Raw genomic sequence first — 26,556 nt, 5'->3', positions numbered from 1 at the left:
GTGGATGTTTGGAACAGCACATCTTGGCTGATGTGCTAGGGAATGCATTCTAGACTTTAAATATTTCTGGTTTATGTTATTCTTTAAAGTCTTGACATTATTTACTAAAGGCTGCTTTAGGAACATCCTTTCTTATTCTACTGCTAATTAAAAGTCTATAAGCTTCCTTACTAAATATTACTGTATATATAAGTATTGTTTTTTGGTTTTTTTTTAATTGAAAACTTTATGGAAGGTAAAATGAAAATAAGCCCCCCAAACTGGCAAGTTCCCTGAAAGTTGCAAACTGTGACATTCTGCATGAAGAATCTGCACTGCCTTGGCAGGAGCAATCTTCAATTGTAGGATAAGAGGCAAAGATGCAACTCAAAGAATTGTCATTTATCATCAGCTCAGAAGACACTTCAGGCAGCTCATAAAGAATTCAAGAAATATCATTTACTATAATAAATGTCAAAAATTGGCTGCATTTGAAGAGAGGAAGTGGAAAAGCCAGGAGCCTGCCCTGTGGCAGTGGGAGCAGCCAGGCAGTGATGCACTGGCAGATGGGAAGGGGCTGCTCCTCACTGGGGAACTTTTCCTTGCACAAATCCCTCTGATCCCCTTTGGAAGAGGTGACTTTATTTTAACTGCAGCCACAGAAATCCTGACATAACATAATCCCAAAAGGGAAAATCCTTCCCTTCCTTTCACGGGGTCCACCTGGGTTTGGAGGTAGAGCCAGGAGCTCCCTCTCCACTGAAATGAGCTTTAGCAACTTGTTTTGCAACTACAAATGTGTGAACTCTGCATCACCTTTGTTGTTATTTTGTTGCTTGAGACTTTCTTAATGTGAATTAAAATTAAGCAGGCATAGATGTTGCCACCTTCTGTTTTAGATTTAATATTCACCCTTTTCTTTGGGCCAAAACCAAGCTGGAAATGTCATCTTTAAATTGAATTTTAATTTTTTTAGGTACTTCAATACAAGTGACAACAACCTGCTGTACTGGGGCCTGGATTACCCACCTCTCACTGCCTATCACAGTTTTGTGTGTGCTTACATGTAAGTTCAGTGTTTTAAATCTTGTGTTACAGTTTTCTTTGTGGATATTCAGCTTTCCTACAGACCACTGCTGGATGTGGGATGCCCAGGGAGAAGTGCTGTAGGACCAGGGGACATTGCCTGGGAAAGCTCTGGTGTGTGCAGAGCCCAAGTGACATTTGATGAGTGGAGATCATGTAAATAGAATTCTGTTATTGGAATACTTTTTCCACAAGGGCTTTGCTGCTGTTGGAATGAGACTTATGGAATAAGAATGTAGGTTAAAGTGCACAGGCACAGCTATGTGGGGCATCTATGTGAACTGTAAATGGTTTATATTTAATACTTAAGCATGCAAGGTATTTACAATTGTTTTTTTTTAAAGTCCCTGGAACCAGACTGGAGGTGGTTATCTTGTCCTAATAAATATTGTATTCCATTTTTACTGTTTCCAAAGGTTATTTTTTTTAATTGTGAAACAGTTTATAGTGTAAACTGATCTAGTGGTGAGGAAAAGCTTTCATTGATCACTATTGCTCTCTGAAATATTTCTTCTCATTCATCTTAATTCTTGGAATCTGCTCCTGTGCATGTCATCTTTATTGCTGCAAGGAGTGTAAAGGGAAATGAGAACTGTCTGCATTTTGATGTGTCTGTACTTTGTTTTACAGTGCAAAGTTAATAAATCCTGATTGGGTTGCTCTGCACACATCTCGGGGCTATGAGAGTCAGCCCCATAAGTTATTTATGCGTACAACAGGTAGGAGGATTATATTTCCTTGGGATCTTCCTGCACATTTGTCTTGCTTACTAATTCAGCATGTTTCATATGCAGCTTCTCTGGCTGTACATTTAATTGGGTGGCTTTGCAGGTTTGCTTCTGAGCCAAATTCCTGCATTATTTCCTCTTCTGCCATCATTTGGGAAGCTGAAAAATAGAAAATATAGAAACAAGTTTTCAACCCAATTAAAAACTCTAAACAGAACTACCCTTTATAGCATAGACCCACTTTTAAGTTTTGAAAATATTCTTGTTTTCCCTTCCATTCTGATAAACAGTCTTTTCATTTTTACCTTAACTTGGTTCTTATTGTAAAATTATTTTACATGTAGCTTGGCATTTACTGTTTACTTGTTTGCTGATTTAACCTCTGGAGGTGTCAGAGATCTTCATTAGGAGCTGTTCTCAAAAGCAGAGATATTTGATACTATGATGGTAAACAAAAAAGTAAAAATTAATTTTGCTACAAGTATACTAAATTTGTCTTACACCATTTGATTATTTTGAACTGCAAACAAATGCAGAGGTTGTTTTGTACCATAATTTAGTAGCTGTAGCAGTAAGACAGAAATGTGGAAATGAACTCTTGTTTCTTGTTTCTATTTTCTTTCATTTGAAATGTCTTTAGCTTTTTCTAAAACAAAATGCTTTCTGATTGCACCAGCAGAATTTGTTGTTCATCAGTAGCTTTTCTGTACTTCACAAACCTCTCAGTCTGCTCTCTGGTAATTGATTGAATTGAAAAAAAATAAAAATCACTAGTATTTAATTACCCTTGAAATGGTCTTTATTAATTTTGAAATCAACTCACTTGACACAACACTGATGGATCTGGAGAGCTGATAAACACTTTTTAACAAGGGCCATTAGATGAGTGCATTAAATTAATTCAGGGTGGTCAATGGCAGCTTTATTTTAAGCACCAGTGTATTTGTTTTGCTAACACCTTGGGTATATTTGTTTAGTTGTGGCTTAAGCTGGCAAAACAATTCAACCCTGGATAACTGAAATATTTAAACTTCTCCTTTCCCTCTTGAAGCCACTGCACATTTGCTGAAAGTGGTTTGTAGAAATAATCTGAATTTTCCTTGAGTTTTTAAGACAACTCAAGAAGAATTCACCTGCTGGAATACCCTGGCCAGGTGTTTTCCTCTCCCAAATCCTTGCTGTAGGCAGGTGGTCAAAGCCAAATCCCTGCTTTCAGTTTCTTTATCCCCATCACTGGTAATTCCCTCAGGGACTGGGATAATCTGGAGTTTCTCCCTTGCCCCCAGCTCTGTCCTGTCCCACAACCTGGCTGCAGGCAGGGCTGGTTTCTTGGGGCCATTCCTGAATGCCTGCCCTGCCTGTGGCATGTGAGGAACTAGAGAGTGACTGAGGCTGTGCCAGGAGCCAGGACAGCTGAACACGTGGAAGCAGCAGCTTTGGGACATCAGAAATGAGCCTTAGAAACATTAACAAGATCAAATTCTGTAGATCTGGTTCTTTTTGTCCTTTGAAGTGGAACTGCCCAGTTTATTTCTGATGTTTTGATGTTTATTTGCCTGTGTTTTTTCCTTGCCTCCTCCTTGTGAGAGGATTCTAATGGAAAGTTAATCTTTATTTTTCAGTGTTTGTTGCTGATTTGCTGGTTTATATCCCTGCAGTTGTATTATATTGTTTTTCCTTGAAAGAAACATCTGCTAAAAAAAAGGCAAGTACCTGGTGTGAGTAAATTAAACAGAGGAAACACTGTTAGAACAGAGTAGAAATGTAACCCTGAGTTAATTAACACATAGAATACCCTGATGGCTTCCATGTAAAACTGGTAACAACCACTATAGCTCATGTTACAACCTTTTCACTTAAAAATACTTTAAAAACCTTTATTTTACAACAATTATTTTAATGCTTTTAATAACAAGATTTTCCCAGGAATTTATGACTTGAGTATTAAAAAAAAAATATTTGTGGTGAGGCAGGAGGGATTTGGGAACTGCTTTGTCTTGAAAATCCTTACAGTAGATTTTGGAATAAAAAGTCTCCTGATTTTTGGAGTGACTTAAGATGGGTGTAGGTGATCTTTGAGCTATTATAAAGGGCAGGCAATATTCAATATTTTCTAATTTATGGCAAATCTTTATCCTTTTTTTATTCCTCACAATATTCCTGACACCTGATTACTTGTAGAGAATAAGATTCCTATGTGTAGGATGCACCATGGAGGGCACATTTTTGTACTGGAGAATGTCTAATGTCTAATTTTGGACTAATTATTTTTCCCCTCTCTTTTTTGATCCTTCTTGCCAGGTTTCCAGTGCTCTCTGCATCCTGCTTTACCCAGGCCTCATCCTTATTGACCATGGGCACTTCCAGTATCCTTGTTCTGCATGGAAATGAATTCCTGTTTGTGGAGGAGCTGCTCCTTAGCACTTGTTAGCTGAGCACAGGGTGACTTTTGTGTACAAAGTTATCTGGGGGGGGTTCTTCCCACTCCAAACAGAGATATCAAAGGAACCTGCAAGTCTGAAACATATTGGAGATAAAAATTATTGATATTGGCACAAATCAATCCCAACATGAATATCATTCTTGCCATGCCTCCAGCTCATCTCCCTGTCAGTCACTTCCCTGCAGGCAGCATCAGTGGGGATGTGACAGGGAGGAGAGGGATGGGTTGTGCTCCTGTGATTTGTGTGTGCAGAGGGAATCCCCTTAGATCTTCCAGGGATGGCAGAGCAGTGGCAGCTGGAGCTGTGTCATTGTTCAGCTCTGTCAAACCTCCCCTTCTGCCTTGGCTGCACAGCTCAGGGAGGTGAGTTCAGGCCTGGCTGCTCCCTAGTGCTGGTGGACACCTGCACTGGGGGTTTTTGTTAATAACAGTCCTGGTTTTGTTCTGGTTTTGGACAGGAACAGGCCAGTGCTGTCAGTTCAGCCCGTGCTGGAGGTGCAGCAGCTGCTGTGCAGGCAGGGATTTCCTGCAGATTTCTGTGCCAGCCCTGCCACTCTGACATGACCAGTGCCACCCTCTGAGCAGCTCCAGCAGGTCAGAGATTGGTTTCCCTGAGCTGCTGCACCTCTGCAGGATCAGGGCTCTCAGTGAGAGTTTGCTGATGTGAAATCAATGAGGTGTCAAATACTCCTGGTGATGTGGAGTGGGAAATGTGAGTGGGCTGAGAGCTCCGTGGGCAAGCTGGATCTGTTGTCACAGCTGCTTAGGTTGACAGAGGGAAAACAAAATATTGTGACATTTCTGACAATACAAGAAATACAAGGGACTGTTTACAAGGGATGGAGTGACAGGACAGGAGAGAATGGCTTCCCACTGCCAGAGGGTGGGTTTGGATTGGATATTAGGGAGAAATTCCTCCCTGGCAGGGTGGGCAGGCCCTGGCACAGGGTGCCCAGAGCAGCTGTGGCTGCCCCTGGATCCCTGGCAGTGCCCAGGGCAGGGCTGGAGCACCCTGGGACAGTGGAAGGTGACCCTGCCATGGTAGGGGTGCCACTGGATGGGCTTTAAGGTCCCTTCAAATTCAAACCATTCTGTGTTTACTGGTTTCTCAAATTAAAAAAAAAAAAAAGTAAAAAACCACAGCTAATACTTTGTGGCAGTTTTATAGTAACTGTCATTTAGTCTCTTCAAAATCTCCTGAGCCTGGGAAGATCTTTTCAAAGTAACATTGTTTTTAGCAACTACTACTCATTGTCTGAGCAGGATCAGCAGCTCAGGATTAGAATGGTCATGGATGAGGGTGTGTGCCTTGTTTGTGTAAGAGAATCACAAACCTCTCAGAAGTCCTTGAACTAAATTATACATAATTTAAACACTGACATATTTGAATATTCTGCATGTGTCTTGTGGGAGCTGGAAGGGGAAGCCTGTGAGAGCTTTATCATTACTCATGGAAATATCAAGGAGAAAATGTTGCTTGTTGCAGAGACCTGTCACTGCCACTAAAAGCTGGGTTGGCTGAACACATGTTAGTTACATGTGTAATTAACACACACACAATTTGCCTTCTGATTTTCCTGGGCAAGCTCTGAACCAAACTTTTTAAGTACAAGAATTACACTTTCAGTGGAAGTAATTTTTTTATCTCTGGGGGCAACATAGTCACAACTGGCAATGTGTTGTTAAAACTTGGTAAAACTCATTTTTCAAGCTATTTCTGCTTCCCCTCAGGGCATTAATTGCTGCTTCCAGAAGTGAGATGTGTATCTTGTCCTTGACATAAAAAACCATATACAACTCAGTGAGCCTTGGCTTGGCCTTGTGGGCTGTCCTTTGTTTGTCCCATGACTGGGACCTCCTGGGCTCTGTGGCCTTTTGCTTGGCCTTAAATTATAAGCAAATGGAGCTCTACCATTCCCTGCCCTTTTTTTGCTATTTACTTGGGAAGTGCTTCAAGAAGGGACTGAAAGGAAAGGGGTAAGTGAGTTTTGAGTGTTTTATCTCCCTCAGGAACCAGCCTGGCCTGGGCAGTGGGATTGTCCTTACCTGCACATGGGCATTGCTGGTCCCTTTCTGTGGGGGTGCTGTGTCTGTGCTGCAGTGCTGCAGTGCTGCAGGATGGGCAGTGCTGCTGTTTGTGCCCAGCTCTGCAGGGTTCTGTGCTGATGTGCTGTCCTGTTGCAGGTTGGTGCTCTTGGCCAAACTGGCAGGGACAGTGCTGGTGTCCTTCGCTGCCTGCTGGCTCCCGTTTGGCACCGACGTGGAACAAATCATGCAAGTACTCAGAAGACTCTTTCCCATTGACAGAGGCTTGTTTGAGGCATGCATGTTTTCTTCTCCCACCCACTGCCCTGTCCTGTATTCTTAGATCCCTGGAGAAACCTTCAGCCTGACCTTTAGGATTTCATGGGGGAGACACAGCGCAGGGCGAGTAACTCGAGACGGCTTCTTCAGCAGTCCTTTCTTGCCAGTTATTTAATCCAGTGTTTAACCCCAGCTCAGCTGGCATCTTCCAGGATATTATACCAGGAGACAACACTTATCCCATCATCAAACCCATACTTCAATCCATACATTTTTCCATTGAAATAGATTCCATAGTAAATGACAGTGTCAGAAGATGTAACCTTGAAAGTCAATGGCTTCAGTCTTTTGGGTTCTGCTCCCCTTTTCAATGGGATTCATTTTTTAAAAATTACTTTTAAGTGATGATTTAGATGCAGCCTAGAACTTCCTTTTTGACTCATCTTGTGCAGTTTCCACAATATTTTCCAAAAGTTTTAGGCCACTTCTGCTTTTGGTTTTGCTCAGGCTGTGAACATGCCCATGCTGAAGGTGCTGAACCTTAATCCAGTCACTCAGTCCCTCATTTACTGAATGGCCACAGGAATTTGGGATAAAAAGAAAGGGGTTATTATGTCACAGGGGATTGCTGCTGTTTTTATTGGGGCAGGAGTCAATATTACACTTTTTACTGCAAATTCTCAATTTCAGGCTTAACCCAGAAAATGAAGTTTTGAATTTCCAGGTTGTTACAGGGATTAAAGCAAATTCTCGCATAGCTTGATTAATCTTAATTATTTTTTTGCTCTTTTTTAGATGTAAATAATATCACAACTGGCACTTTTTCCCCCCCCACACAAAGTTAGTGCTGATGTACCAAAGGCAGTGGAGGTGTTCTTAGTGTATTCTCTGCTAGTTTATTTAAAAAACCCCAAGAAACACCAAACAACCTCTCAAAAAAAAAAAAAAAAATACACCCTCAAATAACCCAGTGATCCTTTTCCTTGAGAATTACTTGGAATCTATAAAGGAATAATTTTACTCACCACACCTTTTATTCAATACCAAGTTTAAAAACAAAATCTTTAAATGACAATAACCAATGAGTCTGAAAGAGCTGGAGGATTTTAGTCTAATATTAGCCCAAATATTTTCTGAGCTGCTCAGGGCAGTGACTTGCTGGATGCTGATGGAGATAAAATGAGAATTTGTCCACGCAAGCAGCGCTCAGTAACTTGGCCTGGGGTGTGACAGGTTCTGTGCAGCTCCCATTTGCAGCCCAGGGTGTGCCAGTTCCCATTTGCAGCCTGGGAACACTTGCTGGTGCTGGAAGATCAGCCTGGCTCTGAGGAGGAGGAGGTTGCTGGTGCTCCCTGCAATCCCCGGCAGATTCCGGCGCTGCCAGCGGGACCGACGGGGCTCAGTTGCTGCTGGGAGTTGTGTCTACACAGCTGTGCCTCCAGCAGCTGTCTGGGGATGAGTTTCACCAGCAGGAGAGAGAGCTGCAGTTACAAATTTAATTTTGAAAGTGATCCTAGCACAAGTGCTAATGTCTTTAGACTTCTTGATTTATTGGGGGTTAACTCTGTCAGTGCTAGCAGGGAGCGAGCACGGGCAGGTACAGTGAGGAAGGATTCACTGGGCCAGGGTTTGCTCAGGGACACTTCCACAGCCCCAACTCCACAAAGTGTCTCCTCTCATGGGTTAAGTTGTTGTCTCCTGTGCTGAAAAACTATTCCAGAGCATGATTTAATTTGGTCTCTTGAAACTTTCCATTTTTGAAGAGTAGAATCATCCCCAGTACATCTGAGAATGTGATGTACACCTGCAAGTGTTATTTGCACTCTCATGGTAGAAACCCAACAATCCCCACCTCCCAAGCCCCACTGTTCCCACAAACATGAGTGTAATTATATATAATTATCACTGATCACCTTTTTATTTCCTTCCAGGATAAAGTAGCCAATATTTGGTGCAGTCTAAGTGTCCTTATAAAGATAAAGAATGTAATATCCCCTCGGACTCAGCTAAAACTCAGGTAAGAAATAACTGGAGTGCCTTAGGTAGTTTTCTATCTGCAATATTTTTTGCAAGAGGAGTAAATTTTCTCAAATTGTGTTCTTTCCTATACTGTATTTTTCTGCCAAGTCATGAGGGAGAAATACTGGGAATATTTATGACCGAAAAAATCCCCGCTTGTTTATGTAGCAATTTAATCTGCTTGCTTAAAACTGAGTTAAAATTTGAAAATTTAAAGAATTCAAATATCTTTGAATGCTCTTAGAAGTCAGAGCTCCCAGTTCTCCTTGACTCAGTGAAGAATTCAGGACTGGCTCTGCAGAGTGAAGTGTTAATGGCTGTAGTCACTCAGGTATTAAACTGTTTTTCTTCCCCAATGCTTTAGTTTTGCTGTGACATTCCTGAGCCTGCTCCCTGCCTGTATCAAGCTCACTGTCCAGCCTTCCCTTCGAGGCTTTAAATTTGCCTTGGTGAGTGTTTGCTTTCCACTGCTCCTTGCTTTGTATCCACCACAAGCACTGGAGGGCAACCAGCAGTGCAGGACACAGAGGGTGGGATCAAAAGGAATTGGTTAAAAAGTGTTTTACTTCCTCAAATCCAGGACTCTGACCTGTCCTTTAAACCCAGACTTGTTCCCTAAGCTCATCTTTCTTTATTTAACTCTATATTTTTATTATCTTCCTCTGAAGAGCCTTTGAAAGATTCCACACACATTGAAACCTCATAGAAATGGGATTTCTCCTCTTTTTGTTTGGCTTCCAAAGTGCCAGTTTTTCTTTCTTCACTGGCTGCAAAATTCCTTTAAAAATTCCCAAATGGACATTGGGGGTTCATGAGTGGTTTGAAAATAAAATCACTCTATTCTCCAAAATGTTTGCCTTCTCTTAGTCACATTATTGAATTGAAGCACATTGCCATGGAAAGGCAGTTGTTAATTAGCAAACTCAGCTCATTCAGTGTTGCCCCCACACAGAGGCTGCACCTGCAGACACCAGAGCAGAGCTTTGCAGTCACAGGCTGACACATCTCTGCTTCTCTCCTAAGGTCAGCTGTGCCTTGTCATTTTTCCTGTTCTCCTTTCAAGTCCATGAAAAATCTATTCTTCTCGTGTCAGTGTAAGTAAATTCATTTTTCTGTGGATAAAATTTGATCTTTTCCTCATCTTCTAATTGCATGCTGCTTTCATGTACAAATATATGAGATTCTCACAACTCTGCACATTTGCTTTTCTAAATCACTTGTAAATGAAGGTGTGCAAGCACAGCCAGGCTGGTCTGTGCTTTCAGGGGTGGCTGTGGGGACAGTCACAGCACTGCTGGCCATGGGTATCCTACATGGACTGGGAGTGCTGTTTGATTAGGGGATAGCTGATATCCCTTTTTCTTCTCATTCTAGCCCAGTTTGCTTAATCATAAATGAAATCCCCTTCATGGCCACGTGGTTCCTACTGGTGTCAACTTTCAGGTGAGTTGGAAACTGTTAGAGAGCTGGAGAGAGCCTTGGGATAAAGGGATGGAGGGACAGACACAGGGAAAGGCTTCCCAGTGCCAGAGGGCAGGGCTGGATGGATGTTGGGAAGGAATTGTTCCTGGGAGGGTGGGCAGGCCCTGGCACTGCTGTGGCTGCCCCTGGGTCCCTGGCAGTGCCACTGGGACAGTGGGAGGTGTCAGGGTTGAAACAGGATGAGCTTTAAGCTCTTTTCCAACGCAAAGGCATGTTCTAGTGAGGATAAGTGTTCTGCTCTTTCCCCCTGCCCCGCCCTGCCCCGCCCAGCCTGCTGCCGCTGCTGCTGAAGGACGAGCTGCTGCTGCCCTTCGCCGTGACCACGCCCGCCTTCCTGGCCGTGTGCCTGGCCTCCTTCTCCATCCTGGAGAAAACCTCTGCAGAGGACCTGCAGCTCAAGGCCTTCTCCCTTTCCCTCAGGGGTTATGTGTCCTGCTTCAAGTCCTTCCCCAGGATTGTCAGGAGCCTGGTAAGCAAATTTCATTGCTTTAGCTCTTGCTTGCAGGCCCAGTGGAGCGGGGCTGTCTCCTGTTTGTGCCGTGCAAGAGCACAGAGCAGGCAGCAGTGGGGTGGCAGCTGGGCTGCCTGAGTGTCCCTGACTCCTTGTCTTGCAGTTCCTGCTGTCCCTGTCCCTGATGGGAGTCCTGTCAGTGCTCAGTGCTGCGCTGCCTCCCCCCCAGCGCCTGCCTGATCTGTTCCCCGTGGCCGTGGCCCTGGTGTCCTGCCTGCACTTCCTGCTCTTCCTGCTCTATTTCAATGTTGTCATACTCTGGGACTCCAAGAATAGAGGGCAGAAGAAAATCAGTTAATGAAGCTGGAGCTGCAGGACTGAGAGTGTGTGTGCAGAGGAGCCTGTGTGTGATGGACACAACTCAAGGAAAGCCAGGAAAAACCTTTTGCTTATTTAAACACAAAACAATCAAAGACTGTTTTAAAGGAGAAATATTTTGAAGAGCATTGGGAATGGGATTTGATTCGGTTTTTTTGGAAGTGTTATACTTTTGTTACCATTTGTAAACCTAAAATGCCTAATAAAGGACCAAATTTTGAATTAATGCTAAGATACTGTATTAGCAAAAGCAGCATGAAGTTTTCTCCTTTTCCAGCATAAAGAACACAAGGAAACAGTGCAGGTAAAGTAGAAACTGGTGCCTGGCAGCACTGAAGTTGTGGTGCTGAATTGCTTCATGACACAAACCTGTTTGTAGCACCAGTCACTGTCCCCCTTTGCTGGAGATCAGCAGCTCTGGTGTGGCTCCAAAACTGCTGCAACTCTCTTTAATAGGACTGAAAAGCCAAAACTTTTGGTTGTACTGCAATAAAAGCTGAGGTGCTGCAGTGCAGTTTGAAAATACCCAAACCCCTTATTAAATTGCACAGCAATTTGCAGATGTAAACTGAACTCCACTCTGCAATTTCTCCCTGGGCACAGCTCAGCTTCCAAAGCCAATAATTCAGAGAATACAAATTGATTGAGTAATTATAAACATAACAAAGCATGGAGGAAGAAAATAAATCATAAAGCAATTTAGGGTCGTATAGTTTAATTAGGAGTCAGTCTGCCCTTTTTTTCCTGTATCTATATATAAATGTAAAAGAAGTTCCCCCTTGTTTAAAGGCTTCCCCTGTCACATTCCAGGCTGTCACTGCCCTCAGCCTCAGTGTGTGAATCAGCTGTTCTGGACCTTCCAGCTGGGCCAATTCTGAGCCCTGGCACTGGATCCCCACAGCTCCGTGTATTTGTGCACTTTTTCCAGGCTTATTTGTTGTGGAAAAAACACCCCCAGGCAACACTGCCCCCCTGGCAGCTCAGAGGGACTGGGAAAGGGGCTCTGGAGTAGGAATAGAAGGAATTTGGGGGTGAGCACAGTTCAGTTTCCCTACAGTGTAACAGTTCCCTATAAAATAACAGAACTTGCATCTTTTCACAAGGATTCAGGATTTTCTGCGGGTGTGACTCTAAGCTGTGGCATGCAGGAGCTCTGCCCACAGCACGGCCTTCCTGCAAGTGTAGGCTGATGGCACTCAGGGGTAAAAACAGGAATCTTTGTCTCCAGGGGCTGTGAAATCCCAAACCCAGCAGCCTGATCCTTGCCAGCCTGAGGAAGGGCAGGCAGGAAAATGGAGGTGGGTGGAAGCAGAGGGAGCCCAGGGTCTCTCATTAAACCCGAGTCCAGCAGGGCCCAGGCCCAGCCTTCCCCCATACCCAAACATTAGTTTTGGGTGTATCCCTTTGCTTTGTCCTTGAGGTGGCCTCGGGGGGTGATAAAGTGAGAGTCACCCGATCCACCTTGTGTGGAACTGGAAATGGTTCTTTACAGCCCCAGCTGCTTCAGAGGCAAAAGCCTGGTACAGCAGGAGGTCAGAGGCAGAGCTCCAAGGCTGGGCTGGGCAGCAGCAGCTCGGTGCTCATCTCCCTAAAAATGCCCCATTTAATCACTGTCAGGGGAGGTTCTGCTGTGCCTCACTGCTGCCCCTCTGCACCTTGGCTGCTGCTTCCTGTACAAGTTCAGTGCTGTTCTCCCAGGACTGCCCAGAACTGCTCCATTTGGGACAGCACAGTTGGTTCCACACTCTTCCCTGTCAATAATTATTTAATTTCCAGCTGCAGAGGTTACAGCCAGGTTATAGAAACTCTGGCTGGTTGAGGGCACCTTACACACACACAGCCCCCAGCTGAAAGCCTGAGAGACCAGGGGGAAATGAGAATAACTGACACAATTCCCTCAAACCAGGGAATTCCTAACCTTCTTCCCAGTCAGACTGCACAGGCAAAAGTGCAAAACCATTTTTATTAATTCAAAACTCCCAAAGCTTGAGCATTTGCATGTTCAGCCACACCCTGAACACATTTATCATGCTGGTGCTCAGAATTTCAGTTGTAAAAATCAGTTTATTTGAGGATGGGATTTTGCAGTGGTAGAAAGAACATTCGAGTGTAAGTGTTTGTAGTGGACTTTGATAACTACAAATCATTTTACTGCACTTTTTCAGCCTAATTTGCAAGGATTTGAGGTGCAGAGGGGTGAGGCTGAGGAGAAGGAAAGAGAAAAGCAGCTGGTTTATTAAAAAAGTTGGTTTATATAAAACATTTCTGCTCCTACTGCATTAAATGCCAAATCCAAACTCAAATGTTGACCTAAAAGCAAAGACCAGAACAATTAACACCAGAGCCCTGGGTGTTAATGTTGGGTTGGAGGCTGAGGTCTTTTCATCCTGGGGCTGGGGTTGACTTTAGAGGAACCCTCATGTGGGTGACAAATCTGTCCCCAACCATGGCAGCACCACCAGGGAAAGTGTTTGCAAACAACTAAAACACATGCAGGGTGGGAATAAAGAATTCCTGGCACTGCAGAGCTCCCTCAGCCTCAGAGCAGCACTGGAGGAGCCCTCCAGAAGCCACAGCTAATTTCCAGCCAGCACCAGGCCCATGGGCACAGGGCTGCAGAGCACCCAGGGTGGATTATTTACATTGAGATTATCTGCTTGTGCACATTGTTAAGTTGAAATAGATGCCAGAAATGTTATCTGGACGTGCACCTGCCCAGCCAGCCAGTGCTCCCCAGCTGGGATTTGCTGGGGAGATTGGTTTACACTCAGCTCTTCGCTCCTTTTAAGTCCAGTCCAGCAGATGGAGAAGTTTGGGTTGATGTGGAATGCATTTTTCACATAATGCCTGTGGGGAGATGAGGAATGACTAAAATAAATAGCAATTAGACATCATTGATGAGATCTGTTTGGAGTTCTGGATGTGATGTCCAGTAACACACACACAGAGCCTAAGGCAAGGCAGGGCACCAGCCCCTCTGCCCAGAGCTGCAGGAACATTTTGGGATGTCTTAAGGGACAAGGACAAGTAACCAGAGGAGGAACAAACTGGTGAGGAGAAATACTGCAACAGAGACAAGCAGCCAAAGCAGCAACAAGTTGAGAAACAGCACAGGATGTTTTAGTGGGGGAGCAGAGTTTCTCCAGTTTCTCTGTCATGGTGCTCAACAAACCAGGAACAAATCCCAGGTGCACAGAAACCACTGATTCCCCTGATTCCCCTGCAGCCTCAGGACACCCCAGAGCTCCCTGCACATGGTTCAAGAGAAGGACCCTGGTCCTGCTGACTCTGGCTGTGCCTCAGTGCTGGGCAAGGCCAGGAGCAGGCCCAGGGGCTCCTTCCCTCTGTCAGGGAGTGAGGTCAGGAGCAGCCTGGATGTGCCTGTGAGGGAGGAAAACACAGAAACCTGGCATTGATAAACAACGGTGGAGTGATGACAGAATTTGTGCCAGTCCTGCCTCAAACATGAGTTAAATAAGTTGTGGTGGTTAAAGAACCCAGCACCTCTTTAACCTTCACACACAGTGCCTCAGCAGGGATTTCAGAGCTTGTCCTGGTGAGTGGCTGCACCTGTGCTACATCACTGGCAGTGATGACAAAGCAGAACAGAATGTGCTACCAGGATCAGAAGCTGGTGCTGCTTTTTGCTATCAATAATAAAAGAATAAATAAGAATCCCCAAGGGCTGTGGCAGGAGAGCTCAGTCAGGGATTGCAGCAGAGGAACAACCATCCCTGGATGATCCAGAGCCATCCCTGGGTCACCCAGAGCCACCCCAGCCAGCCACACCTGAGCCCACAGGGGGTGAGGCTGAGCAGGTGGCTGGGACAGGCAAAGGAAAAGGGTGCAGGGCAGAGGAACTCAGGGAATGAGAACATGTGGGGAAGGTCTGGGAGCAGGTGCCTGGGAGTGCCAAGGCTGCCAAATGTCCCTGCAGCACATGAGCTCTGCTCCAGCACCCAAGGGCTGCTGGCCCTGGGGTGATTCCCCAGAGGGCAGGGCTGAAGGGAGGATTCAGAATGAGATTGGAAATACAAAGGGGGTTTCAACAGCCTGGAGCCTCTGAGCTGCAACAAACCCAGCTGGGCAGGGCAGCAAACCCAGGGGCTGTGGGGCAGGGGCTCCTCAGCTCTCCCAGCTGGCAGAGTGTGACTGCAGGGGGATGTCACACTGCCATGGACAGCACACCAACACTGCCATGGACACCAACACTGCCCTGAACTGCACACCAACACTGCCCTGCACACCAACACTGCCATGGACTGCACACCAACACTGCCATGGACAGTACACCAACACTGCCCTGAACTGCACACCAACACTGCCATGGACAGTACACCAACACTGCCATGGACAGCACACCAACACTGCCCTGCATACCAACACTGCCCTGCACACCAACACTGCCCTGCACACCAACACTGCCCTGCACACCAACACTGCCATGGACAGCACACCAACACTGCCATGGACACCAACACTGCCATGGACAGCACACCAACACTGCCCTGAACTGCACACCAACACTGCCATGGACAGCACACCAACACTGCCCTGAACTGCACACCAACACTGCCATGGACACCAACACTGCCATGGACAGCACACCAACACTGCCATGGACACCAACACTGCCATGGACAGCACACCAACACTGCCCTGCACACCAACACTGCCATGGACACCAACACTGCCATGGACAGCACACCAACACTGCCCTGCACACCAACACTGCCATGGACAGCACACCAACACTGCCATGGACAGAACACCAACACTGCCATGGACAGCACACCACCACTGCCATGGATTGCACACCAACACTGCCATGGACACCAACACTGCCCTGCACACCAACACTGCCATGGACAGCACACCAACACTGCCATGGACAGCACACCAACACTGCCCATGGACAGAACACCAACACTGCCCATGGATTGCACACCAACATTGCCCATGGAGCTGAGCCACAACCCCAGACTCTGCCCCAAGCCAGGTTATTGGTTACTCCAGAAAAAGGAATCCAATCCTTGGCCTCAGGTTTCACTTTCTAGCTTTACTCCTAATAAACATCATTGGTTTACATAAATTATCAACAAAAAACCCCACAATTGCTCACAACAGGAAACTGTCCAATCTTGCAAAGCAAATAACAGGGAAAAGATCTGATTACAAGCTGGTTTAGTTGTGCTGAATGCAATTCCATAAAGGCCAGGACTGATTTCCCTTTAACCAAGGACTGCAGCATTGGTCTGTAAGGTGTAAGGTGAGTAATGAACCCAAACATGTCAAGACCCCTGTGCTGAGCCCTGCCCAGCACTCTGAGCTCTCCTGAAAAACAGAAGCTGCCCAGATTCACAAAAAAAAAAAAAAAAAAAAATAAAAAACCAACAAAAAAACCCAAAGAATCATGGAATGGTTTGGGTTGGAAGGGACCCTAAAGCCCATCCAGTGCCACCCCAGGGACACCTTCCACTGTCCCAGGTGCTCCAATGTCCAGCCTGCCCTGGGCACTGCTGGGATCCAGGGACAGCCACAGCTGCTCTGGGCACCTGTGCCAGGGCCTGCCCACCCTGCCAGGGAATTCCTTCCAAAATCCCATCCAGCCCTGCCTCACCTCTGAGTGAGATCTTCTTAAAACCCCAACCACCCTTCTCTCTCTCTCTCAGGATTTTTCCATGCAGAGCTCCTGAGTAAGTTCAGCTCCACCAAACCAAAGAGAAGTTCAGCTCACCCCAGGGTGGGGATGGAGTGACCAGAGCAGCTGGGAAAGGCTCAGGCAGGGAGCAGAAGGTGCCTGGGCTGTGGCACAAGGGGTGCTGCTGCTGCCCCAGCCTGTTCCTCTGCTCTGCTGCAGTTTCAGGCTGCCAGGGGCAGCAGTGGCTGCAGCCCCCAGAGCTCTGTCCCTGCCCTGCCCCACACAGGCACTAAAAGGGCTCCATCTTCACAAGTTGCTTTTCCCCTCCAAGTTCCCCCCACCATCCTCTCCCAACTCTGACTGCTCTAAAACATTTACAGATCTAAAAAGCAGGGAGAGAAAAAACGTTCACCTGTCAGGTGATATAAAACCAATCTTCTACTAAATGTGCCAGAATAATTTTTCTCCACCTCAACCACAGTTAAAACCTTCAGTCTATTCATTACTGTCTTTTTATAGTATTTTTATTTAATAAAACCTATTAAGACTACCATACAAATCTCTTTACTTATGCTTTTATCTTTTAACTGATCAATTTTTATATTGCTGACATCCCTTCTTCACCATTTGCTCATTTAAAAATTCATAGTATATGAGCTATGTCTCTGGAGAAAACGTCTATAAAATTTGTTACAGCTGGCAAATGTGTATGAGTCAGTGATAGCACATGACTAAATGCTTCACAGAAAATAAAATTTGTTTCTGTAGTAAGCAGAACTGTTTAAATGTTATTTATTTTTATGTTTCAAAGAAAATATATTGTGAAGTGCTGCATTGATTTAATACACAGCAATGTCTGTGTACACGCTGTACTGGGGAAATTTATGAAACCTTTGCACAACTCCTTTAATTGAATTTTCCAAATCTCTCACCACACACAAATAATCAATATCTTCTGCAGAGAAAACCAGTCAGAATTATTACAGTCTTTCTTTTCAATTTTGTTGTCATCAGCACATACAGAGCACCTGGATATTTGTAATGTCTGGATAGCAAGTTATTTACACCTCTTAAACATATAATTGCTACTAAGTGAGTCCAAACTAATGTTTCTTTTCTTTTTTATTTAAAATAATTATATTCATGGGAGAAAGCAGTATTTACTCTCATGTAGGAGCTGCTACATGTTACAAGAACTACAATTCTTTTGAATTTTTCATTAAGCTTAATACTCTATAAACTAGATCCACCAGAATTAAAAATTCATAGCTGTTGCATCTCTAAAAAGGCACGTAGGAAAATGGAGTGTAAAAACCAGGCTGAGATCTGTGAATAAATGGGGCTGACACCTAAATCTCCAATGCAGGTTGACAGTTCTCTGTGTACTTGTCTGGGCCTGCAGTCATATGTCTCATGTGCATTTCTGTATCTGCCACTGCACTTAATGGCTTAATATTTCATCTGCATAGCCCAGGGTGTTCCATCACTGCTCAGCCTTGGAGCTGCCCCTTCTCCTTCCTTCCCTCCATCCCAAACCTCCTCGTGCTGCTGCACCCAGAGCCCTCCAGCCCCAGCTGGGTGTCAAATCCTGCTGGGAAGGAGCAGGGGGAGCTGCTGGAGCAGGACAGGATTCCTCAGCTCTGCTGGGAAATGCAGCTTGTGGGGACTGGGCTGGGTGGGATCTGCTCCCTCTCCCCCACTGGGAGGGACTCACAGGGTCACAAACTCAAAGCAACACAAGGAGGAGACATGAATTCCAATTTTTGGCTTTTCATGCCAGGACACAAACTGGGCAAACCACACTCCCCACCCAGTGAGGAACTGAGATCAGCCCAGGTGTGATGGCAGGAAAGCCTCAGGAGCTCAAACAGGGATATTCTCCCACAGGGAAGGGCAGATGAACAAGGGCAGATCCCTCCAGCACTGCAATTTTTGTTCAGCCATTCCCAGACTCACTTTTCTCAGCTAAGAGATAATGGCATTTCTTTCCTGTAAGTGAATACAAAGCTGGCCTGAGGAAAATAAATGTGGGTTTTAGGTTAGAGTTTTACAGTTGGACAAATTCACTGCTGTATTCCCCTTTTCCTCAGAAGATCTCCAAGGAGGAGGAAGGAAAGGTGGGACAGACATCCAAGTGCATCTAAAGGTCAATAAATTGTTACACTTAGGAGAATGTGAAAATAAATCCCCAGCAACCACCAGAGACAAGTGCTTTATCCTCAGGACACCCAAATTCTGAACTCAAACTGACACAAAATGGGATAAATGTGGAATTCTGTATTTTTACCTGGTTCAAGGAGGAGCTCTGATTATCAAGGAGGTGTTTGTATTTTTCAGTGGTTGTGAAATGGGATTTATATTTCACCATAACTGCTGTCATCCAAACTGGACTGGCAGGTGGAAGCTCAGGAGTTTTGGTTGCTGATTTCTCCAGCTTTGCTTTCATCAGTGATGGAATAAAATCCACCCAGTTAACCCTGATCCAGTCTCTTGCAAAGCCTCCCCTACTGTCCCAAGAGCACAAAGCTCAGCCCCTTGTATTCACCCCACCATGAAAGCTGGGAATGCTCAGAACTCAGAGGATCAGATTTGCCCCTGGGCTTGGCAGGATGAACAGCCCCACAGAAAAGGAAGTGTTTTTTATTTCATCACAGCCTGGAAAGTGTTTTCCTCACCACTGCAAGTATTTGATCTCTGGAATGCTCTCATGGGCAGCAGCCATGGTTTGTGTCAGGGTTTTGGGGAGGCAAAGTGTCCCTGTCCTTTGGAGCAGCCAGCAGGAGCAGCTTCCCCTTTTAGAACCTTCACTCCTGGAATCTCCAAAACTATGAAACTTTCCTTTAAAATGTGCACATCCCAACCTACACACCCATTCTCAGCACATTTTGGACTCCCAGACACTGACTCAATTCATCTCTTGGCAGTTGTTTTACAATTTGCTTACTTTCTATTCAAAAACATTTTGTTTACTGCAAATTCAAGTCATGGGCAAACAATGCTGCCCTTTTTCCATGCTGCTCACCCAAAATGATAAACTGAGCTCTGCACAAAGGTGCCCATTGAGCCAGGAATGTTTTGTATGAAGTTGTTTTAAGAGGAGGTTGTTTATGTAAAGTAAATAAATTTCATGCCTCACCATGTGATGATAATGTGACATTCCATCTGGACCAAGCCACAGAACAGTCATAAGTTTTAAGCTTTGCCATAACTAATTAAAAATAATTATGAAAAACCCACATCTGAAACTAAAAGGCAAAGGAAAACATCTCCAGATGCTTCTCTTTGATCACAAACTCCTCTGCCTCTCCTGCTGCTGCATTTTCAAGACTGCAAAATTGAATTTATTCTTTGTGAAAGCAAAGCTGACATTGGAACTCCATCAAAATCAGTCAGCTTAAACTCAGAATTCCCTTTTCCACCCCACCCTCCCAAAGTATCTGTGCCCTAAGCAGCCTGGCTGTGTGTTTGGGGCTAGGGGCTGGTTTGTGGGGTGAAGATGGAACTCTCAGTGTGAGTGTGCTGGGCAGAGCACAAAGGGAGCCAGGCAGGAGCTGCAGCAGGAGGACACAGGGAGCTGTAAATCACACCTGCACACATCAGCCCAACTCCTTCCCAAGGGCTGGCACTCCTTTTCATTTGCAGCTAATCTGCTGCAGCCCAGCAAATCTCAGCTTCATCAATTTTCTGTCCTTTAAGAGAATTCCCCACAGCAGAGATGCCAGCACTGCTCCTGATTTTGGGTTTGCTCTGCTTTCAGACATGAAGTGTGAAGGTAACAGAAATATCACAATATCCCTGGGGGATGGTTGTTGATTTTACTGAGTGTGAGGGAATTAAACTGTCCTGTGTGTGTCCCTTCCTTCCCACCAAGGCAGCTGGGGATGAAATGCCACCAGCTTCAAGTATTTTCACAGCACTAGTTATGAAGAAACCTCAGAGCTGGGGTTTCACAGCCCCCTGGAGTGGGTGAAATATCCCCCAAAAACACAGAGAGGAAAAGGTTTTGCTGCAAGATTGTGATATGAAAACACAGTGATGAGGAAGAACAAGGATAATTGGGATATAGAAAAAGTATGGAAAATCTTCTGAATGATTCCTTCTGAATGAATGATTCCTTCACCTTGCAGTCTCAAGGGGAAATACCCAATACAACGAAAATAGCAGCAAATATTCAATTTATATTTGCAGACTATTCAGAAGAAAACCATTTGATTATCATGGCTTTTACATCCTAAATGTTACCCAACTTATTTCAAGTGAAAAGAACTGAGAAGAAACCAAGCAAAAGGAATCAAAGCATCTGTTACACAGGAGTTATGGAGAGTTTCTTACCTCGGGCAGGGACTTCTCCATGGTTTGCTTTCAACAGCTGCAGTTTTTCTGCTTGACTCACTGGTGAAGAAATAAATCCAGAATCAACAAATGTTGCCCCAGAGCTTTCAAAGAAAATAATACCTCTGCTGCCTCCTTCACTTTCAAAGCATTTCAAGGAAAAAAAAAAACCCTCTTGCCTATGTAACTGTGATCAAAAAAATTAACCAAAAATTCCAAAATTCAGATAATTCTGACAAGTTGTGTGTCCAAGCCTCATCCCACATTTTGTTCCATTTTTTTTCTTCTGTGCTGAGGTGGTTCCTAATTCAGAAATGGGGGAAGGACGTTTCTTTCCCAAGGAGCTGAGGGAAAGAGGGGACACAGGAGTGGCAGCAGGAGGTCTGACTGTCCTTTGGGCTGTCTGTCTGTCTGTGTGTCTGTCTGTCCCACCCCATGGGAACCCAGACTGCTCCCAGGTAACTCCATCCTGTCTCAGAAGGGAACAGAGCAGGGCATGCCCATGCACAAGGAAAATGGAATGAGCTTTGGCACACAAACCAGGGAAGAAATGAGAATTCAAACATCAGCATGTGATGCATCAATTGCACTGTTTGGGAGGAAAATTTCTCTGCTACCTGTGGCTTTACTCTCCACCTGTTCCCAGCTGCAAAAAGCAGCAGCCCAGGCATTGCAGGTTTGCTTTCTGGGCTCCTTTGGAAAAGTGTTCCAGATGTGCCAGCTGTGAAGTGCCCTTAACCCAACACAAGGAGCATCTGGAATGTCCAGGACACATGAATAGAGATTTTTAAAGCCTGGAAATTTAGATTTAGCCTAATCCTGCCGACAGGCAAACAAACAAACAAACCAACTTCCTCGGAAGGGGAGAAGAAAGGCCAAGCCATCCAAGTGCAAACGTTTATCCTAATCCCCCCCTAAGCACCCACTAAGTATCTAACTATTTACTGACCATTTCCATTAGAAAAGCTGTTGCTTTTCCAGGTTTTCCCTCCCCACTGTTCCTGGCTTTTATGTCCCTGCTCGGGTGCACGGGGACACTTGAGGTGCATTTTTCCTGAGTCCTGGGGAGCACCAGAGGGAACATCTGCAGTGATCCCTGGTAAATGTTCCAAAGGGATAAATGTTTTGCACCCCCTCCTCACCCAGAGCTTGGGTTTTCTGCAGTTCAGCACTCAGCACACAGGACGAGTCTGAGGCTTCCAGGATATTTTCCAGCTCTCTACTGCCCTCCAAAGCCTGGAAAATAACAATTAAAATCATTCTTAAATCCCATTCCCAATATCAACTCCATGTTCCAAAAACAATTTACAAATTGTGCATAAGCTCTAAATTCTTCCTTTTGTAAATAAACATTGCAATTAAAATATTTTCAATTAGTGCAGTTGTTTTTTCTTCTTTTTTAAAATAAAACCTTGTCCACATGAAATAAATCAACACAGCACTCTGAGTACACTGAATTATTTCTCAGCTATTGATGTACAACAATGAACCTTGTGCTAAATTTAGTCAGAAAACAAAATGAGAATTAAAGAGAGCAGTGATTTGCATTTTAACATATATGTGACTATTAAATAATGATACTTTAGTGGTAAATTAAATGGTACAATCACTTCAACACAAAAGGATCTTTCATCTTCAAAGACATAAAAATCTATGCACTTAATTCATATTTTGAGTTATAAATAATAATTGAGAACTACTTCAGATTGATTTTATTTGTGTACAAATTAAAAATGGAGGACATGGAAAAGCAACTCTTCTAGTTTAAAAATGTCAGTGAGTTTTGAGTGTTTTTTTGCATTTTCTGGATTTCCAAGTCCAACTTACCTGGTTTCAAGTCTTTTATTTGTTTCCCTACCCCTTCAAACTCAAATGCTGCATATAAAATGCTAATTTTGCTTTCAAACCCTATATTAGAAGTAGCTTAAAGGACAAATCAATGTAAACCAGACCTTCAGGCTTGTCAGATTTGCTCTCAGTTTCAGAATTCTGGGCAAGGAATTTCTCACTTGGGAGTGCAGTTGCAGGAACCTGTGTGAAAAAGGTAAAACAATTCCAATTATCCATGTCCCCACTCTCTGAAAATCCATGTTTGCAATGTTTCCCAGAGTTTTTTCTCACTGGAATAGGGATGGATCCAGTTCAGCTGTGAGGATTTACATCAGTGTACTGGACAATGTCTTTTCCAGCTGTAAAATTAAGTGTATGGAAGTTCTCATGAATATTAAGTGTAGGTGTTGGTTTAGACACTTTTTGATTTGAATGTCACTGCTGGTCTCCTGCAAACCTTTTAAAAACATTCTGAATTATTGAATGCAAACATTTCCATGTCAATGAGACCTCTGGTTACTCCAATTGTTCTGTAATTCCGGGTTCCTGTCACTAAGAAATGAGGCTGGATGTGTTGACCAAGGGACTCAGTGAATCACAAAAACCTCCCCAATTAATCAATTTACAGTTTTACACCAGTATAATGCTATTATTTGATTTGCAGCTGTTTCAGTGTCATCCAAACAATTCTGTCCAGCTCCATCACTTGGAAGACACTGAAGGAATTTCAGCCTAATGATGTGGGAAAACATCCAGTAGTGGCAAAAAACCCCAGGAATCAAAATTATGAGTTCAAGTGCAATAATGAAAAGAAAGAGCTACAACTTCTAACATAATATTTAGGTGAATAAACATCACAATGATTTTCTGGTGGTGAAAAAGATGCAATCACAGCCCTGCACCATAAGAAACTTCAAACTGAATCCACTCACACATCGTGCTCTGTTTGAGGCTGCCCTCTCCTGGACAATCCACTCTTGGAATCACTCTGCTCATTCCCATCTCCTAGGAGAGGCACAAGGAAGAAGAGACACAATAAAGATAAAAATCAGATGTGGAGTATTTGAATGAGGTGTTGGTGTGAACCCAGAGTGCTGAAAGATTTTTTGGGAAGAGGAAAAACCCCAAAGCTCACTTGGAAAGCAGAGTTTGGGATGAAGCACACTAAATTATTTGTGATTTGCACTTTTGGAATTTGGCCTCCCCTCAGTTTCTGGAAGCTTTGGGATTACAGCATTAATATCTGAAAGGCAGAATCAGCCTGGCAGATATTTACTGTGTTCTTCCAGGAGATTTTTATCCTATTAACTGCAGATGAACACAGAGCATTATCCTGAAAATGCTGGAATGACTGAGCTTTGAAATTCCTATTTCCCTTTATAAAAACTGCCTGGCCCCAAGTCCATTTTCTAAACACCCACAAAGATGCTGGGAATTGCTTCCCAAGGCTCCAAATGTGCTCTACTGACAATATCATATTCCAGTCTGGCATATGATGGATGGGGCAGGATAAATGTGACCTCTGACCACAAAGCCACTCTGAATTTACATGATTTATCCAATTCCCACAGGAATCAGATCAGAACAAAACCAGATTAAGATTTTAGCTTGTCTATCAATTCTTGTTCCAGCAATAAAAAAGTCACATCTGACTATGAGAAATGATTTAATTGTGGCTGAAGCTGAAGACAAAACAAAATGTGGAGATTTTATAAATTCACCTTTAAGTGAAAGATTTGGAATTTACCATGAGCTTAACAAATGTACAGATCCCAGACAGACCCTGTGGAATGAGGAGCTTTCCACATTTCACTGTAATAAATCTCCTCCCTGCCATCAGACTAAAAAAAAAAAAAAGAGACCACCCTCAGCATGAAACACTTTGATTTCTTCTTGTTAGATCTAAATTATTACATACAAGTCTCAGCACTCAAGGATAAATTAACTTTTAATATTTTGTAAAACATTTAGAAACACTTCAGGGTGACAAAGTGCTATGAAAGTTTAAAACAGTAGCTGAAAGTTAAGATCCTCAAAGATTTCATTTTAAATCTAAGTAGTCAATAGAACTTGGACTTAAATCAGTCATCAATTATCAGACAGGTCATACTCGTACTGTGGAGTTTTAGAAATTGTGGGTTTAAATGGACAACCTGGAACCTGGGATTTAATAATTACACACCATCATTTAATAGCTATATGAACACAGCAAAAAAAAAAAAAAAGACTGGCAGCAGGGAAAAGAATTAGGATAAAATGTAAAATCCTGGAGGGAAGCTCTACTTTTGCAGATCCATCAGGAGAGGACATGGTGCAAAAGCTAAAATCTGCAGACACCCAGATTAATTTTTCCACCTTGCTCAGAATATTTTTACTCATCATAATTCATGAATGTTGGTGAGGCCTCAATTAGTGTACATAAATTCCAAAACTTCTGGGGCATAAAAAAATTCTGTAACCCAACAAGAACCAGTGGCTGAAAACTAAAGCCAGACAAATTCAAAAACACAGAGGGATTTTTTTCTTAATAACTAGAATAACTGAACAAGGAATATGCTAACAAGGGAAGTGACATTATTATTATTATTATTATTATTATTATTATTATTATTATTATTATTATTATTATTATTATTATAGACTTAACCATGTTTTCTACAGTTGTACTGCAAGGAAATAAAAGTTCTATAAGGAAAGATGACAAAAGGTCCCTCTGTATCCTTCCTTTTAAAATAAATAAGTTTATTTTTATAACCAGGTGACCTGAGGGTTCCTCAACACTTAAAGAGGCCACAACCACAATATTTTTATACAGCCATAAAAGCAGCTCAGACACTGAAAATCTGCTTCTTGAGCAGTCAGAGTCAAAAACTGTGACTGTGTAACTAATAAAGAGAACTGGACATAATAGAATAATAATCTTACAAAGGTGTAATTTCTGAGAGCTGATGACATTCAGTGTTAATTAAAAATTGTCTCACTCAGTTGTTTTATAAACCCCCAAGATTTACACTGAAAAAATTCAAGCTTTAAGACCCAACATTGGCTTTTCCAGAGGGGATTCTTTGAAATAAAAAAGAAATCAAATCTAGCAGATGGGAGAGAAGTCCCTAAACCCATCCCAAAGCCAGGAAAAGTTGTAGTTGGGGGGATGGGATGTCCAGCTCACCCTCTGCTGGGGCATTCCTGCCATTCTCTGCCCTGTGGCTGCTGGGAGAGGAGAAGGGGCTCATCTGGCAGGTGCCTGTGGTTGGGGAGTAGGAGAGATTGCTCCTTTTGGCTTTCTGGGGGGTTGCATCAGGTAGCTGAAATGAGAAAAATAGAAAAAGAAAATATTCAGATGAATATTCACAAAAGCTGTCTGAATTTTTACTACTTAAGGTTTGCCTAAGTAATTCCTTCATGTATTCCCATTATGCAAAGTCCATGTTAAATGTTGTGGTGGGGTGACTTTGTGCTCATCAAGCTTCTCCATCACTCCTCAATAAAATTGACTCTAAAAGGTAAAAAATCCTTTCAAACACTTTGTCTCCCAGGTTCCATAAAGAAAAAAGATGTGTTTTCCAGGGATTTAGGTATTCTGGCATGGCCAACTTGATGGGGTTTTTTTTAAAGCAGCCAAACCAAGTTATTATTTTTGTTCCAGTAATGAGAATTTAAGACACAAATATTTTTAGATTTTATTGTATAAAAAGTTATTTAAATTTTTTTTTTTTTTAAACAAGTGTGAATTGAAAAATTCCAAAGTGTGTCCCTTAAATCCAAAATTTTTTCTGTGGTTCAGGGGTTCAATATGTTTAATGATGTAAGAGGAATTATTTCATGATGTTAAAGGATTTGTGCAGAGAAATTTTCAGGAGAACAAGGCTGCAGTGCTGGAATA

The 26,556-nt window shown here is 43.5% G+C and overlaps 2 protein-coding genes across 5 annotated transcripts in view; one reads left to right on the top strand and one right to left on the bottom strand.

The window, feature by feature from the left end:
- ALG6 (ALG6 alpha-1,3-glucosyltransferase) overlaps positions 1 to 11,102 on the top strand; it is a 14,986-nt gene extending 3,884 nt beyond the window's left edge. The window contains exons 3-14 of the mRNA XM_079314466.1: positions 956 to 1,045; positions 1,696 to 1,784; positions 3,416 to 3,498; positions 4,095 to 4,159; positions 6,028 to 6,213; positions 6,421 to 6,556; positions 8,472 to 8,557; positions 8,924 to 9,008; positions 9,583 to 9,653; positions 9,934 to 10,002; positions 10,312 to 10,510; positions 10,656 to 11,102. Coding sequence (XP_079170592.1) covers positions 956 to 1,045; positions 1,696 to 1,784; positions 3,416 to 3,498; positions 4,095 to 4,159; positions 6,028 to 6,213; positions 6,421 to 6,556; positions 8,472 to 8,557; positions 8,924 to 9,008; positions 9,583 to 9,653; positions 9,934 to 10,002; positions 10,312 to 10,510; positions 10,656 to 10,850 — 1,354 coding nt within the window. The 3' untranslated portion in view covers positions 10,851 to 11,102. The remainder of the gene's footprint in view (positions 1 to 955; positions 1,046 to 1,695; positions 1,785 to 3,415; positions 3,499 to 4,094; positions 4,160 to 6,027; positions 6,214 to 6,420; positions 6,557 to 8,471; positions 8,558 to 8,923; positions 9,009 to 9,582; positions 9,654 to 9,933; positions 10,003 to 10,311; positions 10,511 to 10,655) is intronic.
- Positions 7,904 to 26,556, bottom strand: part of ITGB3BP (integrin subunit beta 3 binding protein) — a 24,599-nt gene continuing 5,946 nt past the window's right edge. The window contains exons 3-8 of one of the 4 annotated variants that reach the window (XM_079314473.1): positions 25,843 to 25,978; positions 23,606 to 23,678; positions 22,796 to 22,874; positions 21,986 to 22,079; positions 20,844 to 20,903; positions 7,904 to 8,021 (exon numbers count right to left, since the gene is read on the bottom strand). In XM_079314473.1, coding sequence (XP_079170599.1) covers positions 7,963 to 8,021; positions 20,844 to 20,903; positions 21,986 to 22,079; positions 22,796 to 22,874; positions 23,606 to 23,678; positions 25,843 to 25,978 — 501 coding nt within the window. In that variant the 3' untranslated portion in view covers positions 7,904 to 7,962. Of the gene's footprint in view, positions 8,022 to 13,073; positions 14,253 to 20,843; positions 20,904 to 21,985; positions 22,080 to 22,795; positions 22,875 to 23,605; positions 23,679 to 25,842; positions 25,979 to 26,556 lie in introns of those variants that run through there. The other 3 variants (XM_079314474.1, XM_079314475.1, XM_079314476.1) reach the window with 3 other exon arrangements.

Source organism: Erithacus rubecula (assembly GCF_903797595.1).
Source record: "Erithacus rubecula genome assembly, chromosome: 10".
In the NCBI taxonomy this organism is placed as follows: Eukaryota; Metazoa; Chordata; class Aves; order Passeriformes; family Muscicapidae; genus Erithacus; species Erithacus rubecula.
Note: the sequence above shows the minus strand (reverse complement) of the source record. Positions and strands in the feature narration are given on the sequence as shown.